Source organism: Cryptomeria japonica, chromosome 11 (assembly GCF_030272615.1).
Source record: "Cryptomeria japonica chromosome 11, Sugi_1.0, whole genome shotgun sequence".
In the NCBI taxonomy this organism is placed as follows: domain Eukaryota; kingdom Viridiplantae; phylum Streptophyta; class Pinopsida; order Cupressales; family Cupressaceae; genus Cryptomeria; species Cryptomeria japonica.
Window position 1 is genome coordinate 577,608,682 of NC_081415.1, and position 23,261 is coordinate 577,631,942.

At 36.3% G+C, this 23,261-nt stretch overlaps 1 protein-coding gene across 1 annotated transcript in view; it reads left to right on the plus strand.

Moving 5' to 3' along the window:
- LOC131029496 (uncharacterized) overlaps positions 1-23,261 on the plus strand; it is a 106,751-nt gene that overhangs the window by 65,056 nt on the left and 18,434 nt on the right. Inside the window, exons 3-8 of the mRNA XM_057960000.2 lie at positions 1,801-1,904; positions 3,227-3,293; positions 11,944-12,036; positions 12,116-12,280; positions 12,406-12,546; positions 12,666-12,743. Coding sequence (XP_057815983.2) covers positions 1,801-1,904; positions 3,227-3,293; positions 11,944-12,036; positions 12,116-12,280; positions 12,406-12,546; positions 12,666-12,743 — 648 coding nt within the window. The remainder of the gene's footprint in view (positions 1-1,800; positions 1,905-3,226; positions 3,294-11,943; positions 12,037-12,115; positions 12,281-12,405; positions 12,547-12,665; positions 12,744-23,261) is intronic.

Below are 23,261 nucleotides of genomic sequence, written 5' to 3' on the forward strand. Positions count from 1 at the left end.
AAGGTACAACATCAGTTAATGAAGACTGAGGTTCAGTTCTAGTCTTGCAGAGGTACAAATTTATGTGGAGTTTTTAGTCTAGCAGATAGCAGTATGGTTTATTTCTGTAGCAGATTTTTATGTTCAGAGTTAATGAAAAGTAGTGACAGGTTGTGACAGTCATCTGACGAGTGCTGTTTGTTGTTTTCCACAGTATACATTTAGAGATATCATTCAAAACTGTCTTGATAGGCTTTAAATTTCTGTTCTTTTGTTGTTTCCTGTAAAGGAATCAGATTACAGTGCATAATTTGTTTACCATGATATAGAAAATTTAATATGTATATGTCTTTATATGTATTACCCCTGCTTGTTTTGAATCTCTAAATTGGGATGATCTTATGCTTGTGAATACACGCACACACTCAAATTAATGTCTTGCTTTCCTTTGAATTGGGATTATCTTATTTATAATGCTGAAGACTGAGGTTCTGTTCTAGTCTTGCAGAGGTACAAATTTATGTGGAGTTTTTAGTCTAGCAGATAGCAGTTTAGTTTATTTCTGTAGCAGATTTTTATGTTCAGAGTTAATGAAAAGTAGTGACAGGTTGTGACAGTCATCCAACGAGTGCTGTTTGTTGTTTTCCATAGTATACATTTATAGATTCTTGCATTTATCATTCAAAACTGTCTTGATAGGCTTTTAATTTCTGTTCTTTTATTGTTTCCTGTAAAGGAATCAAATTATACTGCAGAATCTGTTTACCATGATATAGAAAATTTAATATGTATATTCCCTGCTTGTTTTGAATCTCTAAATTGGGATGATCTTATGCTTTTGAATACACACACACTCAAATTAATGTCTTGCTTTCCTTTGAATTGGGATTATCTTATTTATAATGCTGATAATCCCCATTCACATGTTATGAGCAAAGCAATAAATATTCATATACATAAGATAATCCTCATTCAAACATTCAAACATTCAAAACAAAGCAAGAGATGTCCACTTAATATTTATGTCTATTTATTGACCATATATGTGTATGTATACCTTGACTCATGTTAAATATTTGAATGGGGATTATATTTTATGTTTGTGAATATATGCTGGCCCCTAGTCAATTTAACTGAATTGGATATACTGTATAGTATGTAGGGAAAGCCTCATTTCTTGCCACTTCATGTAAGATCAAAATAGCAAGTTGAGTTGTTAATGTTATTACGTGAGTAATTGATACCATAATGTCCTTTCACAATACTTCAGGGGGTTATTTGTTTTATTTTAATGTACAAGATTACAAATATTCACTTGCACTTTCTTTTCCAACATTAAATGCCAGATAGCATATCTCCATTTCTAAGCTTTTTTTGTATTTTTATAAAATTTGGTTTTGAAAACTCCTCACTGAAGATGCACTAATAGGCTTATGATATGAAAAATAGCTTACACTACAATCCAATTAATATCCTTTTATAGATAACTAGGTGAGCAAAGGCTATTAATGAGATTGTTGCATAAATATTTTTTATATCATAAACATTTTTTCATGTGTAATATATTTTCAAGTCAGCTTTCCTTTGAATCGACCATTTTGGAGTTGACAGTATTTTCAACTGGAACTTGCCATAGGACTTGTATATCTATGTGTTTTTGCAGTCTATGTGTTTTAGTTATGTATGAATCTTACCATGTTCTACCAAATTCTTCTTTATCATTAAACATTTGGTAGTTTTAGTTAGTTTTGTGGGCATCTTGGTGACTGATAATGCAAGGGAACTTGGGTTTTGCTAATATCATTCTTAAAATAATTGCAGTATCCTGTTTATTTTGCATTTGAAGAGGAGAAGCTGAATGCCATTTTAGCTGATATCAAACAGAATGATGCTGTTGGACAGGTTGCAACTGCAACAACTGGAGGGTTAGTTGTTTACTTGTCTTATTGTTTTTAGATATACATTGTTTACCTCCAATCACGATAAATTTAAGTTATGACAAGGCATTCAGGTGGAGTGTAATGCATACTAAAATTGCTTGTATTATGGTATTTGAACTTGGAATTAGTTATATTTGAATTTAACATCGATTAATATTGGGAACTACTTCCTGCATTTTGTGTGGGATCTTTCAATCTATTGATCTTATATAATGGGTTCTTTAGAATCTGTGCTTCTTGTTAAATGAATTACTTATATTTTTCTCTGTAAAAATATTGAATTTGGACATGACTGGAAGCGCATATTCATAAATGCAAATTATAGCTCAGTGGACTTTTATTGTTTCACAATAGAACTGCCGCTTTTATTGTTGGAGCTGTTGTATCATGTATGTGTCTTAGAAAGTCGGTTCTGGAACCTTCTCATGGTGCTGTATGGTCTTGAAGGAGGGATTTATTTGGTTAGTTTTTTTGGCATTTATTGAATGGAAGTGATGACATTTGTTTTTTGCACTTTAATAGTTTGTACCTACTGAATGTTTAATAGTTTGGATCACTGAAAAAATTACATGCTCCACTTCAAGGAAACCATATACAAGTAGCTTGTATATCTCTTGATGTGCCTGGGGCTTAGACTTCCACTCTTTGGATTTATTTCCTAACTTCTGAGGTATGGTTCCTAATGTCTGAGAAGGCGGCCTCTCTGTTGAGACACATTACCAATATAATTATATTAACTGATCTTTCTTATGGCTCATCTAAAAAAATCACTATGTGCAGTTTGTATGATCTCTCAATTTTGAGTGTATACAAAATCTTGTTTGAATCTGATCAAGCTCTCTGTGGTTTGTTAGTCCTTGTTGTAATATGGACAATGGTGGGTGAGTGACAATAGTTTAATGGCTAGTGTAAAAGACCAAGAAATAAGTTGAGATCACACCCCACATAGAAGTGGGTAAAATCAATGTCTGTCAATATATAGTAGGCATGTTTTCTCATGTTTTTTGTAGCTTCAAAGTCTTAATGTTTAGTATTCCTAGAATCATGGCATTTTATTCTCTGGGCTCATCTTCTCAGATGCTAGTTACTTGTTGAGACATCTTTTCTATTTTTGTATTTCTACTTTTTGATGGAGACGCTGTAGTCTTGCATTTATAACATACTAATAATCTTACATATCTATGGAAGGTTCATCATCTCAGAGTGTGCTAAAATAGTTTTTTTCATCTTGAATTTGGGAAATGTACATGTATCCTTACTGTTAGTGTCTGACTCAATGATTTTTATCCGTTGGATATTCGTTGCAGATACAAGCTTGTATTGCCAACTCACGAACCTCGAAAGCTGGTATCTCCCACACTAACAAACATCCAGGTTACATCATTATCCTCTTGGTTCTATCATGCATGAATTCAGCAGTCATAAATGGACTTTGTATGGTAATTCTATTCCAAGATAGCAATTCCATCAATATCTTTCTTCAAAATTAAATGCATTGAAGATTAGATATTTGTAATGTGCTGCCTGTTTTGAAATGTGAAATCATCATGGCCATTGGCCCCTTTGGAGGAGTTTAATTTTGGCCTTGTGTGCTCTAAATAGTTATGATGTTTAATCAGCTCTTTCAACTTCAAATCAAATTTTATGTAACAGCTATGTTATTTTAAGAGAATTTTGATTATCTTGATTGGTCGTAATTTGCATATGACACTGCTCGTAACTTTGTTAATATATAATGCGTGCTGATGAGTATGGTGATTGCATTTAATGTCTGAAGAAAAGGCATGCAAAGAATGTGCTTATTCTGAGGTTCTTCTATAGATTCATTGTTTTGCTGCTCATTGTCTGACCACCTTTTGGCTTTGGATTACTGAAGCAAGCCAACTATGTATTTGATGACAGCATTAGTATTCAGAACAAGGATAAAGAACTTTTTAGTTTGTAGCAGATCAATGTAATGTTTTTTTAATTTTGTGTTGTACTGCACAATTGTAAGTGATAGAAGGAAAGGAACCACATACACATTACACATGGTTATCATGGATAAATTGAAATATGATTTATTGTTCTGTGAAATTCTATGTACATTAACAATTATTGGTAGTGGGACCAGTGACACAGATGTACTGTCGTCTGAAACAATGATATGGATTTATATAATGGCTGATGTTGGTTAGGAAGAGTTGGCTGACAATTGACTATGATTGCTTGCACCACTCCTTTGCCAATGTTTCTTTAGCACATGAAAAGATTTATTGTTATCTATCAAAAATATTCCAGTTTTATATTCAGTAATAACAAATCCTCAAGTTTTTTTAACATGTCAACTCCGCTTTAAACTTGAGTATAAGAAGACATGGAATTTGCATTGTTTTCCACTGGTTTACATGTAGCTGACTCTTCTATCATAGAAGATATGAATGACAAAGTCATTGTTTGTGTTTGGGCTTGCAAATACAAATATCAGACATTGACTGTTCATCCAAAATATGATCAGGTGGAGAATAAATAGCAGTCTTTAACTCATTCTTCTGAGCTTTTATGTTCTATAGTTGTTGCTATGTGGTGTCATCTTGCTATAGTTGCTTTTTGGACCCTTTGATACCCATGATGTGTTTCTTCTTTTTCCATTGAGTATCTTATTTCTGATTCCCGAGTTACATATGATTATCACATTCTTTGAAGTAATGATTAAATAATTGTCTTAAATAGCAAAATGCTTACCAATAGCTAAGCACTTGTTTCATTTGGCTTGCAATATATAGCTTGAAACTATTCCAATTCCTTAAACCTCTGATTCCCAATTTCCCAGTGTCTGAGATTTCACTATGTGGCATCATCTCAGGAACTATTTTTTATTTTCTTGAAATTTTGAGGTAGCTTAATTTTCTTGAAATTCTAATATTAACACAGGTACCAATAAATCACTGTAGTAATGATTTCCTGACGAAGTAATTTAATTCTTTGAGTTATGAAGCATAGGTGAGCACAAGTTTTCAGATGTGCTAACTTATTAAATGGATAAAATATAAAGGAGACGTTAGTGTACAGTCTGGCTCAATTATGATACTGTATGCATTCAAAGTCATCAGGCATTGTGAAAAGTTTGCATTTTTAGATTCTAGAGATTTTTGATTTTCAGAAGCATCAAATTTACAAAGCATACAAGAAGCAACCATGGCACCCAAAGCCTACAACTACAACAATACTTCAAAATTACTTCATTTTTACCTAATCTCTTTGCGGCCAAGAACTACAACAACTGATATTTCTCTTTCAAGAATTGTACTCCACGACAAGTTGTCAATTTCAGAGCATCCTCATGTTGTGTTGTAGCATACCTAGAAGTATTTCTCTGCTCCAATACCATTAAGGATTTGTGTAAAGAATGTTTGGTAGATTCCAGAATCCTTTTTTCCCCAAATGACATAAGAATAGTAGAATTTTCAGGCTCAGTTTTTTAGGAATTTGCTAGGTTTCAACTGGTCCTAAATTTAATTATATGAGTGTAATTATCAAGCAGTGGTCAAATAGGAGGAATACTTATGAGATATTAAAGGATTGGGCAGAATCTCTGGATGCATGGAAAGGTAAATAGGATGTTGAGTAATATTTGGTTAGACTATTTAATTCAGTAATTAGAGATCCCACCATCATAGTAACTCTTACCACCAGACATTTGTTAATCTTTGTTCTTTTCGCCAAAGAGGCGGTTTTGAATGACTTCTAAAAAGAGTCTCTTCATTTCGGCCTCAGGCAATCGAACTAGAACTTCTAGTTCCAGCCATTATGTGAAAATATTAAAAAAAAATGGCATTGAAACCCCTTATTATGCAAAAAAGGTTCATTTTTTTTTCAAAACTTCCTAAAAATTATTAAAAAAAACCTTGAAAAAACTTTTCAAAACTTGAAAAAAATGAAAGATTTTCTTCACCTTTGATGGCTAAATCTTCCTTGTCCTATGATTTCTAAACTTTTGGTGTGCATCTTACTCCTTCATAGCCTTTACCTTCAAAGAGAAACGAGGCAACCTTCAAAACCCAACAATGGCAGCTTGGGGGAAAAATGGTGTTCTTGGTGTTTTCAGTTTGTGAAATGAATTGCAAACAACAAATAGGGGTAAATTAGGGCAAAATAATGCATCGGGGGCTTTTTTTTTTGAAAAAAGGGTAAAACTTTATTGGTCGAAAGAAACCAGCATTATATGAGAGTACCATCCTCCAGCCACCAGGGGGCAGAGGTTAACAACCAACTAACCTAAATCAAAGCGGGAAACCCACCAACCAAGAAGAAAGAACCAACAACCAAGAGAACAAACCCACCCTACATTAGCCATGCGTATCCTCAAGAATCATCCTCTCCAACCTATGGGAACACTCAAGGGAAAGTTGCTCGCAACCATCAACATTCTAGTCGTCCATACGATCTGAGGCCCATTTGGCTAGACAGTGAGCAACACTGTTCCATTCCCTTGGGATGTGGACAATGGAAACAAAGTCCAAATAACTACTCAAGCAAAGAATCTGCCTAGCCGCTAAAGTGAACTGCCAATTTACATCATCAAGATTTTGCTTAGTCAACATCTTGATTAAAATATAATTAATCCAAGTGCACAACTCCTTTCCAAAGCAATAAGAATAGCCAAAGCTTCCAAAAGATTATTGATCTGATAACCCTTATAGATGGAGAAGAAGAAGAGAGAAGTACCGGAACTATCCCTTCCAACACCTCCAACACTAGGATTTGTAATGTCCCCCTTTATTTGACTTAATATAATTAAACGATTAAAATTATGTTGTCGAAAATAAGTAAATGTTATGATGACTAATTTTAATTATTTAATGAGGTCATAAAATTAAGTAATTCCTAATCTTTTAAGTGACCTCTTTTATGTTAATGGAAAATGATAAGAAGGCCACTATATTATCTCCTTGGCTAAGGTTACAATTTAAAGGAGAGGGAAATGTGAAAAGAAATTAAAAGGAGAATTTGAAGAGTCTCTCCACTTGGCTATAAAAGAGCAATGATATGCTCATTTCAGATATTGTTGGTTTTGCTATTTTCTCTTTGAGGGCTTGAGAGCTTTTGGCTTTCGGTTCAGCAAGCCTAGGGTGGAAACCCTTGGGTTTTGGTGGGTTGGACGAAAAATCAATTCCATTTGTGGTGTGGATTCAATTCAGGATTCACAGTTGCACGTTTTTGTTCAGTTTGTGGAGGTTTCAACCGAAGATCTAACATAGGGGTTTTAACAGATAAGTTTTGTCAAATTTGTGTTGTCTCTCTTAGAAACAAATTTGTGGGGCTGTGATTATTTGCAAAATTATTTAGGAAAGGTGGTTTATTTTTTTTTTATACTTCAGTTTGCCAGTGAACACTTGAATTGATTTTATTTTTGGGGGCAATATTATTTTATGTGGATGCCTTGTATTTTGGAATAAGAATTGGGGATGAAGGATATATAAGGTTAAATTGCTGGGCAAATATATTTGCCATGGACAATGGAAAAATTGTGGGACTTAATAAAGATTAGTTATTTGATGGAGGCCAAAATATTGGGCCATTTATTTATGTTTAGCTTTTCAATCAAAGATCAATATTTTAATATGGGCGCTAATAGTTGAAAGAAGACTCAAATATAATAAGACATTGCTGGGCACAGCCGGGAAATTCAATTCAAAATATATTGGAGAATTATATTTGGGCGAATTGCTTTTCAAAGTCTGGCTGCAGTGGTTGAGGGACCCATGGTATTTTTCTTGAAGTTGTGAGATACTAAGCTTGTTGTGGAATGTGTTTTCACTTCATGTGGAAGGAGAATAAGGATCATTTTTGCTCTCTAACCCTGTCCATTGCAATACCTGCTATATTTTGGTGTTCTGCTGCAATGGGTGTGAGAAAAGGTTGAGCTTTGGCGTGGAAACTGGAAGGGAGTTCTCTTGGCACAAATTCCATCTATGCGTAGGCTTCCTTGAGTTCTCAAATTAAGTTGATTTGGAATGAAAAGAAGTTGCTTGCTGCTGTAACAAATTAAGTATGGATTCAGTGATTAAGGGATTCTTCCATCTGAAAACAGAAGGGTGCTGCTGCTGTCAAATTCTGAAAATCTGTGCATTTGACCATTGATAGTATTGTTGCTACATCTATATATGGCTACAGCTGGTGTCAGATTTGTGTAAGATTATATTTGGCAAATAAAAGTCCTGTATTGTTAAAGCAATTTCATTGTGGTATGTTCAGCTTCCGGTAGTAGATTGGTGATGGTATAAGGTGGTATCAGATCATTTGGACTTAGCTGGAAATCTTCCCTTGGATGCATTACTTATTTGCTGGAAAGACTGAGAGGGGGCGTGAAGTTTAAAGAAGGCGTATTGTTTGCTGTTATAGCTCGACCTGAGAAGAAAATCCTTCCTCAGGTTCTGCATTCAAGGTTTGAGCTCAGCACAAGCTAAGGTGCACATTGTAATCATCTGCTTGCAGCAAACTGGTTATAATTTGATCTATGTAAATTATGAGTTTTGCTGATTAATAAACTGGTGAATTTAAATCAAATCTGCTCTTTGTATGTCTTCTGTGAATCGAAGTTATTGCACATATTATTTCTACGGTCTACCATTCTGAGTACTCTTCAAATATTACCCGCATTGGCAATTATGAATTGTGTCGGAAAAACATAAATCTGAAATCATACAATCAGCAAAACATATATTTACATGGACAGCAAGATGTCAAATAGTAATTGAAAAACATCATAGTGATCTTGAAAATCCTAGTAGGAGGTGAAGACCATCTGTCAGCTCTTGGACTTTTTCGGTTAAGAAGCCACCTCCTCAAAGTAGAAGACCCAATCCCATTCTCAGATTAACTCAACCAGTGCATCACCTCCACCTCCAAAGGCTCCAAGGATATATCCATCTCACATCTAGTCTGGATAGTATCTTGAATCATACCAACAATTCCCTGCCAAACCTTCTGATCTCCCATCTTCCTATCCTGAAAGATCCTACTGTTCCTCTCAAGTCAGATGTACCAAAGGATGTATGCCTGACTGATAATTCAAGCCACTTGAAGAAAAAAAGACTTAGCAGGTGGTCTTCCATGACTCCTTCAAAGGTGAATAAGAGAGGAAGCCCGAACACAAACTTGCTAACAAACACTGCACTGTTGGTGCTAGAGGAATCTAGAAAAAGATTATTGAAGAAACAAATGGGAAGCACATTCCTCATCCTTACCACAGAGGACACAAATAGATGGCCCTTGAAAGCCCCACTTCGGAAGATTCTCCTAGGTGAGGCACCTATTATGAGTAGCAAGCCAAAGGAAAAAGTTGCATTCCGGCTAGGCGATCTTGTTCTACACACTTTTTTACCAAGGTACTTCATTCTTCCCATATTTTTGCCTATTCAATTCTTGATACTTAATAGTCACAGAACAAACCCTCCTAGGATCAAGGCTCCAAGCCAAGAGATCTTTCCTCATGGAATTGCAACCTCTTCTAGCAAGAATTTGAGAAAGCTCAGCTTGGTCCTCCAAAGAGCCTCCTGGTGGCCACTCATTGTTAGGAACCGGGAAGGACAACTGAGAGAGGGGGGGGGGGTGAGTCAGTTGTCAACCAGTTATCAATAAATTACAAATCAAAACCAATTCATCCAGCTTGAAACTTAGTGCCGGTAAACCAAACTTAAATGCCAGTGAGACAGATTAACAGTTATAGCAGTACCGATTTAAGTTAATGCATGAAACAGAAAGAGAAACAACATCCACAACACATGACACAGAGATTTTGACGTGGAAACCCTGTAAGGAGAAAAACCACGGTGGGAAACCTTACCCACAATCAGATGATACTACTGCAGATAGTAAGTGTATACAATTGAGGTTTGCACATGCAGAAAGGCCAACCGCCTAGAGCTCATTGCTCAATCACAAAATAGGAGTCACATTGACTACAGTTGGATGGTTAAATCTAATAACAATGTACTGCTTCGGAATAGCATCTGCAATGCTGGATTCAGTACCGGTTTAAGCTCTGAACATGAGTGTCAAACACCTTCATAACCTTTCCTTCAACCTTCAGATAATGTCTGCGTGATTCGCACAAGGATCTACTTTTTTTCGCTCTTCAATATTCACACACACTCATCATGATCAATCTTCAATAAGATCGTACAATCATATATACAAAACCTAAGACCTATATATGAGGTCATCTCACTAAGGATATTACAATTAAATCAATTACAAATAAGTCTTGATGCGATACAATATGTCGGCTCAATACATTTACACAAATCAATAAACCATTTCCAAAACGTGCCGTGCTGATTTGGAATAGATATCATGTACCGGTCCATAACCTAGACCTATTTGCCGGTAAAAGCAAATCTGTCAACCTGATTAGACCAATAAGCAAAACAACAGATCCAAACATCCAATCCATGTCTTCGACATAACCAAATGATCTCCAGATGATAACAAGTTATCATCACTGCTGGTGAACGATATAACCTGCCAGTGAAGCATAATTTTGATTTCTGATTTCATTGTTTAAAAAAAGTTGCAAACTTCAAAATTCTTGATATGTATTAAAGGTGTATTTGCCATAGTCTGGTATAGTGCTGTACTGTGTGCATACAGGTTTCTACAGATATTGTTGGGCATCATTATAATTCTCTCTCTCTCTCTCTCTCTATATATATATATATATATATTGTGCCGTTCCCTCCTGTCCCCCCAAAATGGCCTTAGACTGCCATCCTCGAAAGTCGTACGCTGCTGTCCCCCCATCCCTGAAACGCTGTGGAACATAGCATGTAAATCAATGCATTTATCTTTTGGGTTTTACAGTTTTAACCATTTCAGCTTTTGCTATTTGATTTAGTATATGTGATTCAATTGAGAAGTTTAGTTGCAATTATTGTTTGAATTTCTGTTATTTAGTGATAAAATAAATGATTCATGCATTGATTTAGATTCTTCCAGTGATTTTTAAAGATTTGGACTTTTGTCATGTCTATTATGGGAGGTTAAATTTCTTGTCACAGTGAATTAAATGCCCACGTAGATAAAATCTGTTGTTTTCTAACTAAGAATCAAAATAAACTTCAAATATTCTAAACTTCCCATCTCTTTTCAATTTGTTTATCCCAACTTCTTATATTAGATTTTTCATTTTATTTTTACAATATTTCTAACCCTTAGATAGGTGTTAGGTAATTCACACCATGGTTAATTTAGTATTTATTGGTCCAAAATGAGACACCATTAAAATCTGATTGTGTCCTTGCGAAAACAAAGGAAAGCAGTGTGTTGCTTTATGATAAAGCCTTGTCGAGTAGTTGCTCAGTTCCTTTCTAGCCCCATCAACCTAGTTTATGATACGTTTATTTAAGTAATACACTTGACAATTTTCTTACTGTTTCATGCACCTGTCGACATGATACCTGGACTCTCTGTTGGGAATTGCTTTTGATACCATGTTCTCTCAAAATCCATGCTAGGAGAGTTGGGACCCTCACTTTTGCACTTGTAAAAATTCATTATATTTTCTAAGGGAATTGAACTTGCCTAGCTGAAGTGGAGAACAATCTGCTAAAAATATATTTTACATTCTTTCCAAAGAACAGTAAATTTCTTTTTAATCTCAAAAGGCCTTCAAAACATGCTTTATCTTCTATTAGTTCGTTCTTAAAGGTTCTAGCCACTTTTCATTCCCAGAAGGTGAAGAACATAGATTTGTTTGTTTTTATTATTTTATCTCTACAGTTTGAGCTCCAAAGTTCATTCAAATATATGGCAATCTATTGATGGTAGTGGAAAACTGCTTCTGTTTTTTAAACAAGTAATTATAGTTGACATATTATTTTATGATAAATTTCTGAAGCATTTTAGAAATTTTGTTGTATTTGTTTTTCTTTTAATAGTTTAGCTTGACAATTTTGGTAGTTCTTGTTTAAAGTTACATCTTTGTTTCTGGGACATCTTAACTTGAATTGAACTTGAATCCCACAAACCCTTTATAATGCAGGGATGGTTGCCAGGACTTCGAGGAGATGGAGACTCAACTCAACTTCCAACTATTGCTATTGTGGCGTCATACGATACATTTGGTGCAGCACCAGTATGTTTTGTTCAAAATTCTAATCTTTAATTTAGGTTTTAATGTTTTGTAATTCTTTTAACATTTATTTTGGCTGCAGGCTTTGTCTGTGGGCACTGACAGCAATGGCAGTGGAACAGTAGCTATATTAGAACTGGCCAGATTGTTTTCTCGTCTCTACGCAAATCCAAAAACAAGAGGAAGATATAATTTGTTGTTCGGATTGACCTCTGGTGGACCTTATAATTACAATGGGACATTCAAGGTTGGCTAATCTTTGAGTGATGCCCGAGTTTGCATTGTTCCCTCTATTCTATTGACCTTTCAAAAGTACTGTTTATTCATCCAAATTGACAATAATGAACTTAAGTTTTGTGGTTCTATTTTCAGTGGCTGGGGAGTTTTGATCAACGACTTAAGGAAAGCATTGATTATGCTATTTGCTTAAACAGTGTTGGATCATGGAATAATGAACTCTGGCTTCATGTTTCCAAGCCTCCTGAAAATGTTTACATAAAACAAATTTTTGATGTATGTTATGAGTGTTTTTTATCAACTAACACCCCTTGCAAATTTCTTTGTTGTTTCTTTTGCTTCTCACAAGCAGGATGTTTTTTTTCAAGCTAATTGACAATTGTCTTCTAATGCAGGGTATTTCTGATGTTGCAGAGGAGTTAGGAATTACTGTAGGTGTTAAGCACAAAAAAATAAATATTTCAAATCCACGTGTAAGTTTGTTCATTTTCCATATCTAGTTTTAGTCTGGACAATAAATGCCATTTTATATAGCAATCCTCACCCTTGTGTTTTCTCTTTCAAATACAATTAGTAGACACTGTAGATGAAATGGTGTAGCATTCTAGAAAGCATGTTCAATGATTAAAAGCTAATAAACTGTATCCTATAACTCATGCTTTCTCAAAACCAAACTTCAATTAGATCATAATATAAGATATCATTTGTGTTAGTATGGTATTTTCTATCTTCACCAAGTTCCCTTTATGGTAGTTGAACCTATTTTGGATAAATTAATCTGTAATCAATGAACCATGATCCTGAAAGTATTAAATTTGGACAAGTAGCAGGTTGCCACAGCAATGTGAATCCTTGAAACAGAAAAGTTTTGAAGTAATTGCATGTTTTATTAAAGGAATTGAATGTACATATATAGGCAATTACAAAGACGATTGTTTCATAACAGAATTAGAAACAACGTAACTAAACTAATATTACACCTAAAATACATTATTGACCATTAAATAAATAGATATGCTAAAATATTCTAATACTCTCCCTTAATGGTCAATCTGTCAACTACACCAAGTTGCCCCCTAAATTTTACAAACTTGTCCAGGCTTAGAGACTTGGTCAGGATGTCTGCAGTCTGATCCTCAGTTGGAACATATTGCAACTGAACTGATTTGTCTTCAACAAGCTTCTGGATGAAATGACAATGAAGCTCAACATGCTTTGTTCTTTCATGGAAGACTAGATTTTTGGCCAGTTTGAGCACCTCATGAATGTCACACTAGAGGTGTGAAGGACCTGCTTGAGACATTTGCACGTTCGAAAGTATCCTTCTAAGCCAAATTGCCTCACAAGTTGCTTTAACAGTTTCTCGATACTTTGATTTGGTCGAGGAAAGAGCTACCGCTTGCTGCTTCTTGCTGGTCCATGTGATTGCACCTGTTCCCAGATTGAAGACATACCCAGATGTAGACATCCTGTCATCAACAAAACCAGCCCAGTTCTAGTCTGTAAAACCAATGAGTCTAGGACCTTTGCTTCTGCCATACAGAATGCCAAAGTCAAAAGTGCTCTTCACATATCTCAGCACACGCTTTGTTGCAACCTAGTGTTCAGAGGTAGGGGTTGTTATGAAGCAAGAGAGATAACTGACAGCATAACTAAAGTCAGGTCTAGTGGCGGTGAGATAGATGATACTACCCACTAGTTGCTTGAACAAAGATTCATCCACCATGGGTGAATCTGATTTGGCTGACAACTTCAGCCATTTCTCCATAGGTGTAGAGCTAGGTTTGCAATTCCGCATCCGAAACTTATCAAGTAGACTCTTGGCATACTTCGACTGAGAGATAAAGATATTGTCATCAGTTTGCCAAACCTCAACACCTAAACAGTAATGCAGAAGTCCCAAGTCTGTCATGTCAAAGGATTGGCACAAACTTTGTTTGATCTGCTCGATCAAAAGTGCTGGACGACTAGTGATAATCAAATCATCAACATAGATGACAAGCAAAAGAATATCACCACTAGTAGTTTTGACATACAAATTGGAATCAAAAGGACTCCTTTGAAAGCCTTGATCATTGAGGTACTGATCAATTTTTATGTACCAAGTCCGAGGAGCCTGTTTCAAGCCATAGAGTGCTTTCACCAGTTTGCATACTTGGTGTTCTTTATTGGCTACCTTGAAACTAGGAGGCTACGTCATATTGACTTCTTCTTGCAACTCACCATTGAGGAATGCACTCTTGACATCCATTTGATGGACTTTCCAACCAAACTGGGCTGACATGGCAAGGACAAGCCGAATTGTACTCAATAGTCAATGCCCTATTTTTGAGAGAACCCCCGAGCAGCTAAATGTGTCTTGTACTTATCAAGGGCTCCATCAACCTTATACTTAACATTATACACCCATTTGTAGCTTATGGGCTTCTTCCGAGGTGGAAGATCAGAGAGAACCCAAGTGTTGTTCTTCGCGAAGGCTATGATGTTCAGCTTCCATAGCTTGTTCCCACTTAGGTATACATTTAGCCTCTGCATATGTCTTGTTGACGTGTGTTTTGTGACCACACCCAACACAGAACAAAGTTTCCCAACGGCTACCTTATCCTCTCTTGATCAAAGTCAAATATATTCTAAGATTGCAGGAAGATCATACGATGACTCCAATGTTTTGACTGCGTACTAGAGACTTTATGTGGATATAGGCTTGTATGGTGATGTTGCTGGTAATCCAAGGGTACTTACGTTTGGATCGTTCTTTCACTTTTGTACTGTGGCTGTAACTTCATCATTGGATATAGCAATTCTGTGATGCTTCTGCTTCAAACGAGCTCAATTGGAATTAATTGAAATTAAAGGAGAAAGGGTGGTTTAGGAAGCCGAAGCTAAATCTAAGAACTCAATAGATAGCAATGTTTTGGATGAGATCAACCACACTTCACTTCGCCACTAGAAGACAACTACATGAAGCGGGTGCAATCTTCAAAGGTTGTTCTCGAAGGATTTTAAATCATTGATGAACACCATCAAAGAACAATGTTCATCCCATGATTAAGATTAAATGCACACATAAAATAGCTTAGTCCTACCTTGCATTGTTGATAAAAATCATCTATCAACAAAAGGTATGAGCTATTGATCTTCACCTTAAAATACTACAATCAATTTTTTTCGTCTAAATGCTTGAAATAAATCTATGCTAAGTGAGGAAGGTGAAACCATGCAAGTTTTGAAAAATAACTTAAGTGAACACCATCAGAGAACAATGCATCATTGTTATTATCTCAATAACTTATCACAACAATTTCATAAAAATCTCCCTTCTTTAGAAATGAAGGGGTCACCCCTTTATATAGGCCTTCGGCCTTGATTACATGCAAACCCTAATTAGGGTTTGACCCAAAAGATTCCACATATGATGCAACAAGGTGGGAATAAACATTAAATGCCCATCATACCCACTTACAATTAATTACATTAAATTGCCCATAATGCTCCACCATCTCCAGAATTGGCCACATGCAATAAATGCTCCATATCTCACCATGCATTGAGTCAGCCACCATTTGGTCAAATATTCCGGCAATGAATGCGTCACCATGCGTTTGATTGATTCCCGCCATGCAAGTAGACCCTATTGTCATAGGAACTTCTATAATTTCCGGGTTGTGTTTCATTAATATGGAATATTCTCTTTGCATGTCACCAGCCTATCCTTGACAAGAATTTCTCCATTTTGGGCTCACAGAAGACATTTTGGAAGATTTTCTTGCATTGGAAGAATTTTAAGAATCTTTTCCACTTCCGAAGGATTCCTGTACGCTTGGATTTTGGAGAGAGAAAATTTCTGGAGAAAATTTTATCTTGAAAGAATTTTTTCATGTTTTTGTGTTCGTCTTGTTCTGAAGGAGGTTTTTGATCAATTTGTCACTTTTCCTATTTTTTAGGAATTTTTTCATTTCTGAGCTCTGAAATCCAGGAGAGAGAAAATTCCCTCTTTGATCGATTTTATTTTTTTGTGCCTTGAAATTTCTTCATCCTAGGCGAAATTTTCTTCTTTGAGAAAGAATTTTGAAATTTCTTTCTTGATTGGGATTTCCATGCTTCTCTTCCAATGTTAATTTCATGTTGTGGAGGAATTCTTCATCCGGAAAGAAATTTCTTCCTTACCCCTGTCCAACACTTCATCTCCAACTTGGGCGCTAATTTCATGTGGTGGAGGAAATTCTTCTTGGAAGGACAATTCCTTCCTTACTTTCATTTGGCGTCCCATTTCTCTGACTGGGTGCTAATTCATTTTCATGGATCAATTTGACTTTTGTTGACTGACCTCCATTTGACGCCCCTCTCCTGGATTGGGCGGAAAGGATTTTATTGCCTTTGGAAGGAAATTCCTTACACCATTTTGGTGCCCTGATGCATGACTTGGGCAGAGTTTCAATGCTGTTGAGGAAAGTTGGCTTTGGAGTGAATTCCTTCAGGACCCCAGTTTGGCGCCCTAATACCTGACCTGGGCGTTGATTGCAAGGCATGGAGAAATTTTACCTTGGAAGGAAAAATCATTCCTTACCTAGCTTTGGCACTCTCCACCTTGACATGGGCGCTATTTGATGCTGTGGAGGAATGTGCATGGAGGAGGAAATTCCTCAACATCATAGTTTTGGCACTCTCTTCCTATACTTGGGTGCAAAAATCATGTAGTGTAGGATTTTTGGGTTGGGATGAAAATTCCTCCACAACCCCGATTTTGTGCCTAACTCCCATAAATGAGCGCCATTTAGACCATGTGGAGGATTTTGGTCTTGGAAGGAAAAATCCTCCAAAACCCCATTTTGGCACCCATCCTGATTTGGTATACATTTTGCCAATGCAAGGATTTTCATGATTCTTCTCTAGACTTAACCAATTTTCCTCATTTCCGGATTGGGATGTCATTTCAGGATTGAAGTGATTTTCTCTGCTAGACTTAGAAGATTTTTCAAGCTTTTCCAATTCTACTTAGTTATTTTGTGAACAACAACTTGCTTTTTAACTTTCTGGATTTAGATAAATCTTTTCAGGAACGTTGTCTTCAATGTCGAGACCTTTGCTTGTGATGAATCTGCCAAAAATAGACTTACTAGAAATAGTAAGTACTTCAAAATGTCAAAATTAGGGCAAAGCGGGGCAAGATGACACTCACTAAAAATAGAAACTTACTAAAAATAGAAATTGCTAAAAATAGTTAGTTTGAGTTCCAAACTTAGCCAAATTTGCTCAAACGACTTGCAAATTATATTGAAGGTAAGCTCAAATAAGGGATTGCTGCGAAAAGACCCAAAGAAACACAACCAAAAGACCAAGAGGACCAAAAAAGTAGGGGGTCCCTATTTGCAATGGGGCAATGTGTGAAAATGTCACAACATGTTTGAGGCTCACAAATGCTATGAATGTTGGCCATGAGAGCAAAATAAATTGTATGCTATTGTTTACTCTTGTTGCAAGACAATCTACCCACAATGAGCTCATCATCATGAAGATTACCAATAGTCTTGGCCCACCACTTAGGCCAGAGAGTAGAAGTACTGACATCTAAAACAGGTGGATTAACATCACCAGGAATGTCAATAACAAAGTCATCAGGATGTTGCTCAAGCTTTTCTTGAGGAAAGTTGGGTGGTGCAACTACCTGTCTAGCAGACTCCACAACTTCAGAGTCAAGAGTCTGCTGAATTCCTCCCATCAGGTGGACCTAGGGAAGATGAACACCCAAATCCGTAGCCTTTAAAGGCTGATCCTCAGGGCTCAAAACAAGAGAAGAGAGCTAAAAAGGCCATCGTTCTTCATCAAAAACAACATATTGACTAAATATGAGACGATCAGTGTCTACATCAATCAACTGGTAAGCTTTGTGGTTATCACTGTACTCGGTGAACATGAGTTTCTGACTGTTAGAATCCAACTTTGTGCGCTTGGCATCTAGGATCTAGACATATGCAAAAGAGCCAAATACTTTCAGGTCACTAATTCTGGGCTTCTTGCTAGACCAGGCTTTCTCTGGAGTCTTGTTCGTAACAACCTTTGTGGAAGACTGATTTAGAAGATAGACAGGCTTTTGCCCAAAACTTCTTTGGAACATTTCTATGTTTGCTCATAGACTGAGCCATCTCAATTTTTGTGTGGTTTCTCTACTAAACAACACCGTTTTGCTGAGGGGTGTAAGGTGTGGTAAGCTAACGCTTAATGCCATATTTCACACAGAAGTCGGAGAAAGAAGAAGAACAAAATCCCCCTCCGTAATTGACCTAAGATTGATTATTTGTTGACCAGACTCTTTTTCTACAAAGGCCTTAAACTGTTGAAACATGCTAAACACATTTGATTTTTATTAAAGAAAATACACCCACATTTTTCGACTAAAATCATCAACAAATAACAACAAATACTTGGAACCAATAATTGAAGGAGTGTTCATCGGACCACAAATGTTAGCATGAACTAATTGCAATACCTTAGAAGCTCACCAAGAATGACCATCTCTGAATGGAGTCTGATGTTGCTTTCCAGCTTGACAAGCTCCGCAAACACCTTGATTTTGAGTTTGAATCTCAAGTAAGCCATGAACTAGATCCTCTCGAACAAGCTGATAGAAATAGTGTATGTTTAGATGCCCATACCGTTGATGCCAGAGATTGCGGATTGAAGAGCTTTTGGCTGCCATGACGTGCTCCTGAGAATCACTAGTATCCACAAGTCTATAAAGACCGTGATCCTCGCTACCCACATCAACTGTAATGCGAGTCTCCCTATCAGTGATGCTGCATTTGTGTGAACTGAAAACCACATCAAATCGAGGAGAGAGTCTCATAATTTGATTGACAGAGAGAAGGTTAAGTTCCATGCCGAGAACATAGTATACATTGAAGAAAATTAAATTCCTCCCACCAGATTGAATCTGCACGTTGCCATTTCCGACAACGGTATACTCTTCCCCTCCTCCAAAGATCACATAATCAATGAAAGGCTGAAATTCTATGAACTAGTCACATCGATGAGTGAAGTGTCGAGAAAGCACCAAAATCGATATACCAAGTAGAGAATTTCACATGATCTGCAGGTCTTTTAGCCATGAAGGCGTAAAAGGCAGATTCCTTCTGCTTAGTGTGCTCGGCAACATTCGCTTTTGGTTGAGACCCTCCCGACTTATTTTCTTCAGAAGCGAAGCGTGATCAACAATCTTTCTTCATGTGACCATACTTGTGACAATAGTTGACTGAATGTTCTTTGAGCCTTCTGATGACGGAGCAGAGTTCTTCTGCTGAGAATTTATCCTTGTGAAAGGATTTGGCTGCAAAAGCTTGTTCTGTGGAGGATGAACTGGCACCTCTTTTGAACTGCTGTTTCCACCGATCTTGCTGCAGAAGTTTGTTGCATAGCTTTGGAAATTTAAGTCAACATTAGTTGAAGTAATGTTGAGCGTCTCAATAAAGTGCTCATAAGACTGGTAGACTTTTCAGGGTGATGATCACCATGTTTGCTTCCCCCATCTTCTGGCCAGTCGCTTCCAACTGATCACAAATGTCCTTGATTTTCGTGAGATGCTCTTGTAAAGACATTTGTTTAGGCATCATGACAGAAAACAGTTGGTTCTTCAAAAAGAACGCACGACTCTTGTCTGATGTTTCATGGAGATCCTTTAGATAGGTCCAGATCTCTGCAGTTGTCTTGCCGGACGACACTTACGGTAGCTGATCATCAGTAACAGGGGGTTTTATAAGCATCACGGCTTCTCGGTTGCGCTCATCAAATTTGTCTAGGTCCTGTCTAGGTGTTGTAGGATGAGTTTCCTTACCTAGAACAAGAGCATCAAGGTGGCGATATTAAAAAATGGTCATCATTCGTTGCTTCCAGGTATTATAATTTCTGCCGTTGAATCGTTGATTGCTTTCCAACATTATGTTGGTCAAAGATGCCATCTTGCACGCTTTTCGAGACATGCAAAATGAGGTGAACAAAAGAGGCTGAAAACTGAAAAAACAGTCAAATACTGAGTGCACGAAATTCAAGGCACAAATCCTAATGCATTGAAGATGGCAACATAGAGGCACAGATTCAAATGCGGTACAAAAATTTCAGAAATAGAGGGTATTAGAGACCCTAGCCTCAAAAACCCTAGTTGTCGTTGTAAATTTTAGAGGGTTTAAAAAAATTGTGTAGAATCCAAAACCCTTGGTCGCTGAGATGCAGAAACCCTAGTTGGGTTTAAAAACGTCTGCAAATCGCATCCTCTGATCTGCAGAAACTAGAAAATGCCATCGCAAAAATACAGAGTCGCTAAAAATGATGTCACAAAAAAAGAACCGTCGACAGAAAACAGAGAGCTGTTGCACATTTTTTGTTTTGAAAAACGTGAAAAAAATGAAGCCACAAACACAGGATAAAATGCAAACATCACGGGTTGGACAGAAGTCGCTCTGATTTGCAGATGAAGAGAAAAGTCGTGAGGACAGGGTCACGTGGAAGCTGTTGCAAAGAGAGAAACATAGCCCGTGATCAGACAAAAATGTGTTGCGAGGAAAAAACTCAAAGGCCACAAAACCCTTCCGCGAACACGTAGGCGGCAGAAACGACGTCGCACAAGTTGCAGAAAGATGAAAAAACACGCAATCCAAACTTTTCTTTGCACGTGTTCAATCTCACGCAATATAAAATCGCAAATTATAGTCTAAAAAACTTCACAAACAGATGCCAACACAAGGGATAATTTTTTCGAGCTTAGGAAAACTCTGAAAATTTTTAGGATTAAAATTTTTTTCTAGAAAAAATTATTTATTCCTGCTCTAATACCATGAAACAAAAAAGTTTCGAAGTAATTGCATATTTTATTAAAGGAATTGAAAGTACATATATAGGCAGTTACAAAGATGATGTTTCCAAATGAAACAATCGTTCACTGAGAACAAAATTAGAAACAATCTAAATAAACTAATATTACACCAAAAATACATTATTGACCATTAAATAAATAAATATGCTAAAATATTCTACTAATCCTGAGCCTACAGGAGTTCAAGATTTTTGAAATTGCAGTTTGTGAATTTATTTCAAAAGCCAACCACAGTGTTATTTGACACAACAGGCAAATCTAAGACTCGGGAAATCTGCTGAAATTTGGTTTATGAGGTTTCTATTGTCGAAATTTTCTAGACTACTAATGAAATATCACAAAAGATAACTTTATAGGTGCTTTAAATTAATACAAATGACTAATACGGATAAACAATAGAATTACGTACCATACAAACAGAAATGTTTCATTGAAAAGGTAGAAATGAAATGCTGTGTGCATCAGTATTTACTGTTTCTTTTGACTCCCAACATACTGCATTGCATTTTTAAAACAAAACTTGACAATCAATTTCTAAGAGGGTTCTCTATTTTGAAATGCTACATATACCTTCAATCAATAAAATTTCCAAGACAGAAATAAGTACACTATTCTTAGTACTCCTAGTTCCTTTTTAGCATAGTTTCTAGGTGCTTTTTTCTGTTTCGAGTCTCAGGCTTCTGTATTCTATCTTTCCTAGATTTCTTTGATGTTAGTTTTCTATGAGATGTATATCTTTCAGTTCTCTAGCAATGCTGCCGAGTTCTGATTTTTATAATCTTTTCATATATGTCAATACAGTTTCAAACATTATTTAAAAAATGACCAGACTTAACCTATCAACTTGACCCTTAATAGTCACAACCTTTGTGATACAACACTGTTACAACCTATCAAATTGTCATTTTGCTGCTTATTATCTTTCTTGTTTTTACCCCTCATACTTCAATCTCTTTCATTTTTGATTTTTCATTCTGCATTTTGAAGTGACTTAGCACCCCTACATCTAATGACAACACACTCTTCCAGCCATAAGGCATAGGTCCCACTTTGCCATTTACAATATGCATTTCAAAACGTTCAATTTCATGTCTATAGATATCCATCTTTGTTATTCAGTTTATAGTCTGGTTGTCTGGACTCTACCTATATCATTTACCAAAATGAAACATCTCAATATTAGCTACTCTATATAAGTTCCTCCTCACTTTCTCGTACAAGAAAAGCATCTTCTTTACTTTGCACCATTGTTCAAAATGTTGAGCTGGACTCGGATCTCAGCAAAAAATCGACAAAAAAGACTACATAATTACACAAAATAAAACTCAAATTAATGTATACGACACAAAGAATGCTCAAAATTCAAGATAATAAAGTTTCTACTACTGTAAATTGTGTAACAGCCAACTGCAATCTGCAACATTTTCTTCTAGCTCCTGGTACTAGCACTATTAAGCGTTGAACTAGAAGGCAAATCTGATTTTTTTAATAGTTTTACCGAATTTCGAACATGAAGCCGAAAATTCGAGAAACCTTGTGACGTAGTTTTTAGCCAAAACCATTTTTGGTGTGGACTCCATAGACCAAGGAATGGCTCTAAATATTGATTGTCCTAGATTCCCTCGTGAATCATTCTGCAGAAGCTAACATATATATCCAATTTCTTACCCCACACATTGTTCAACCAATAATTCTGCAGAAGCACTGACCAAGACCGGGAACATGTAGTTCCCTTTATGCATGTCCAAGCTTGTAATCTGTCAAATGCTTGAATGGTGGTCCTGCTTGTAATGTCCCCAATCAAGGATTTTTGCAATATTCTGATTTTTGTATTACTTCATTTCTAAACAAATAAATAACCAGAAATAGCAAAATAAAATGGCTTCTAGGGCTTGAAAATTAATGGCAAACATTACCAAACTCTCGTATACTTGTTTTATGACCGATACTCACTCAGATCTGAACATATAAATGATGTAGCAGCAGATTGGATAGTACAAATAAATTCTGAAATTTTATTTCACTGCTGAAAATTAAGTATAATGATGTAAATCAGTAAATGCACTCACAAACCCTATAAACAGCTGTATGGCCTGACATATAGGCTGGGTTTCTATCTAAGTCCTCC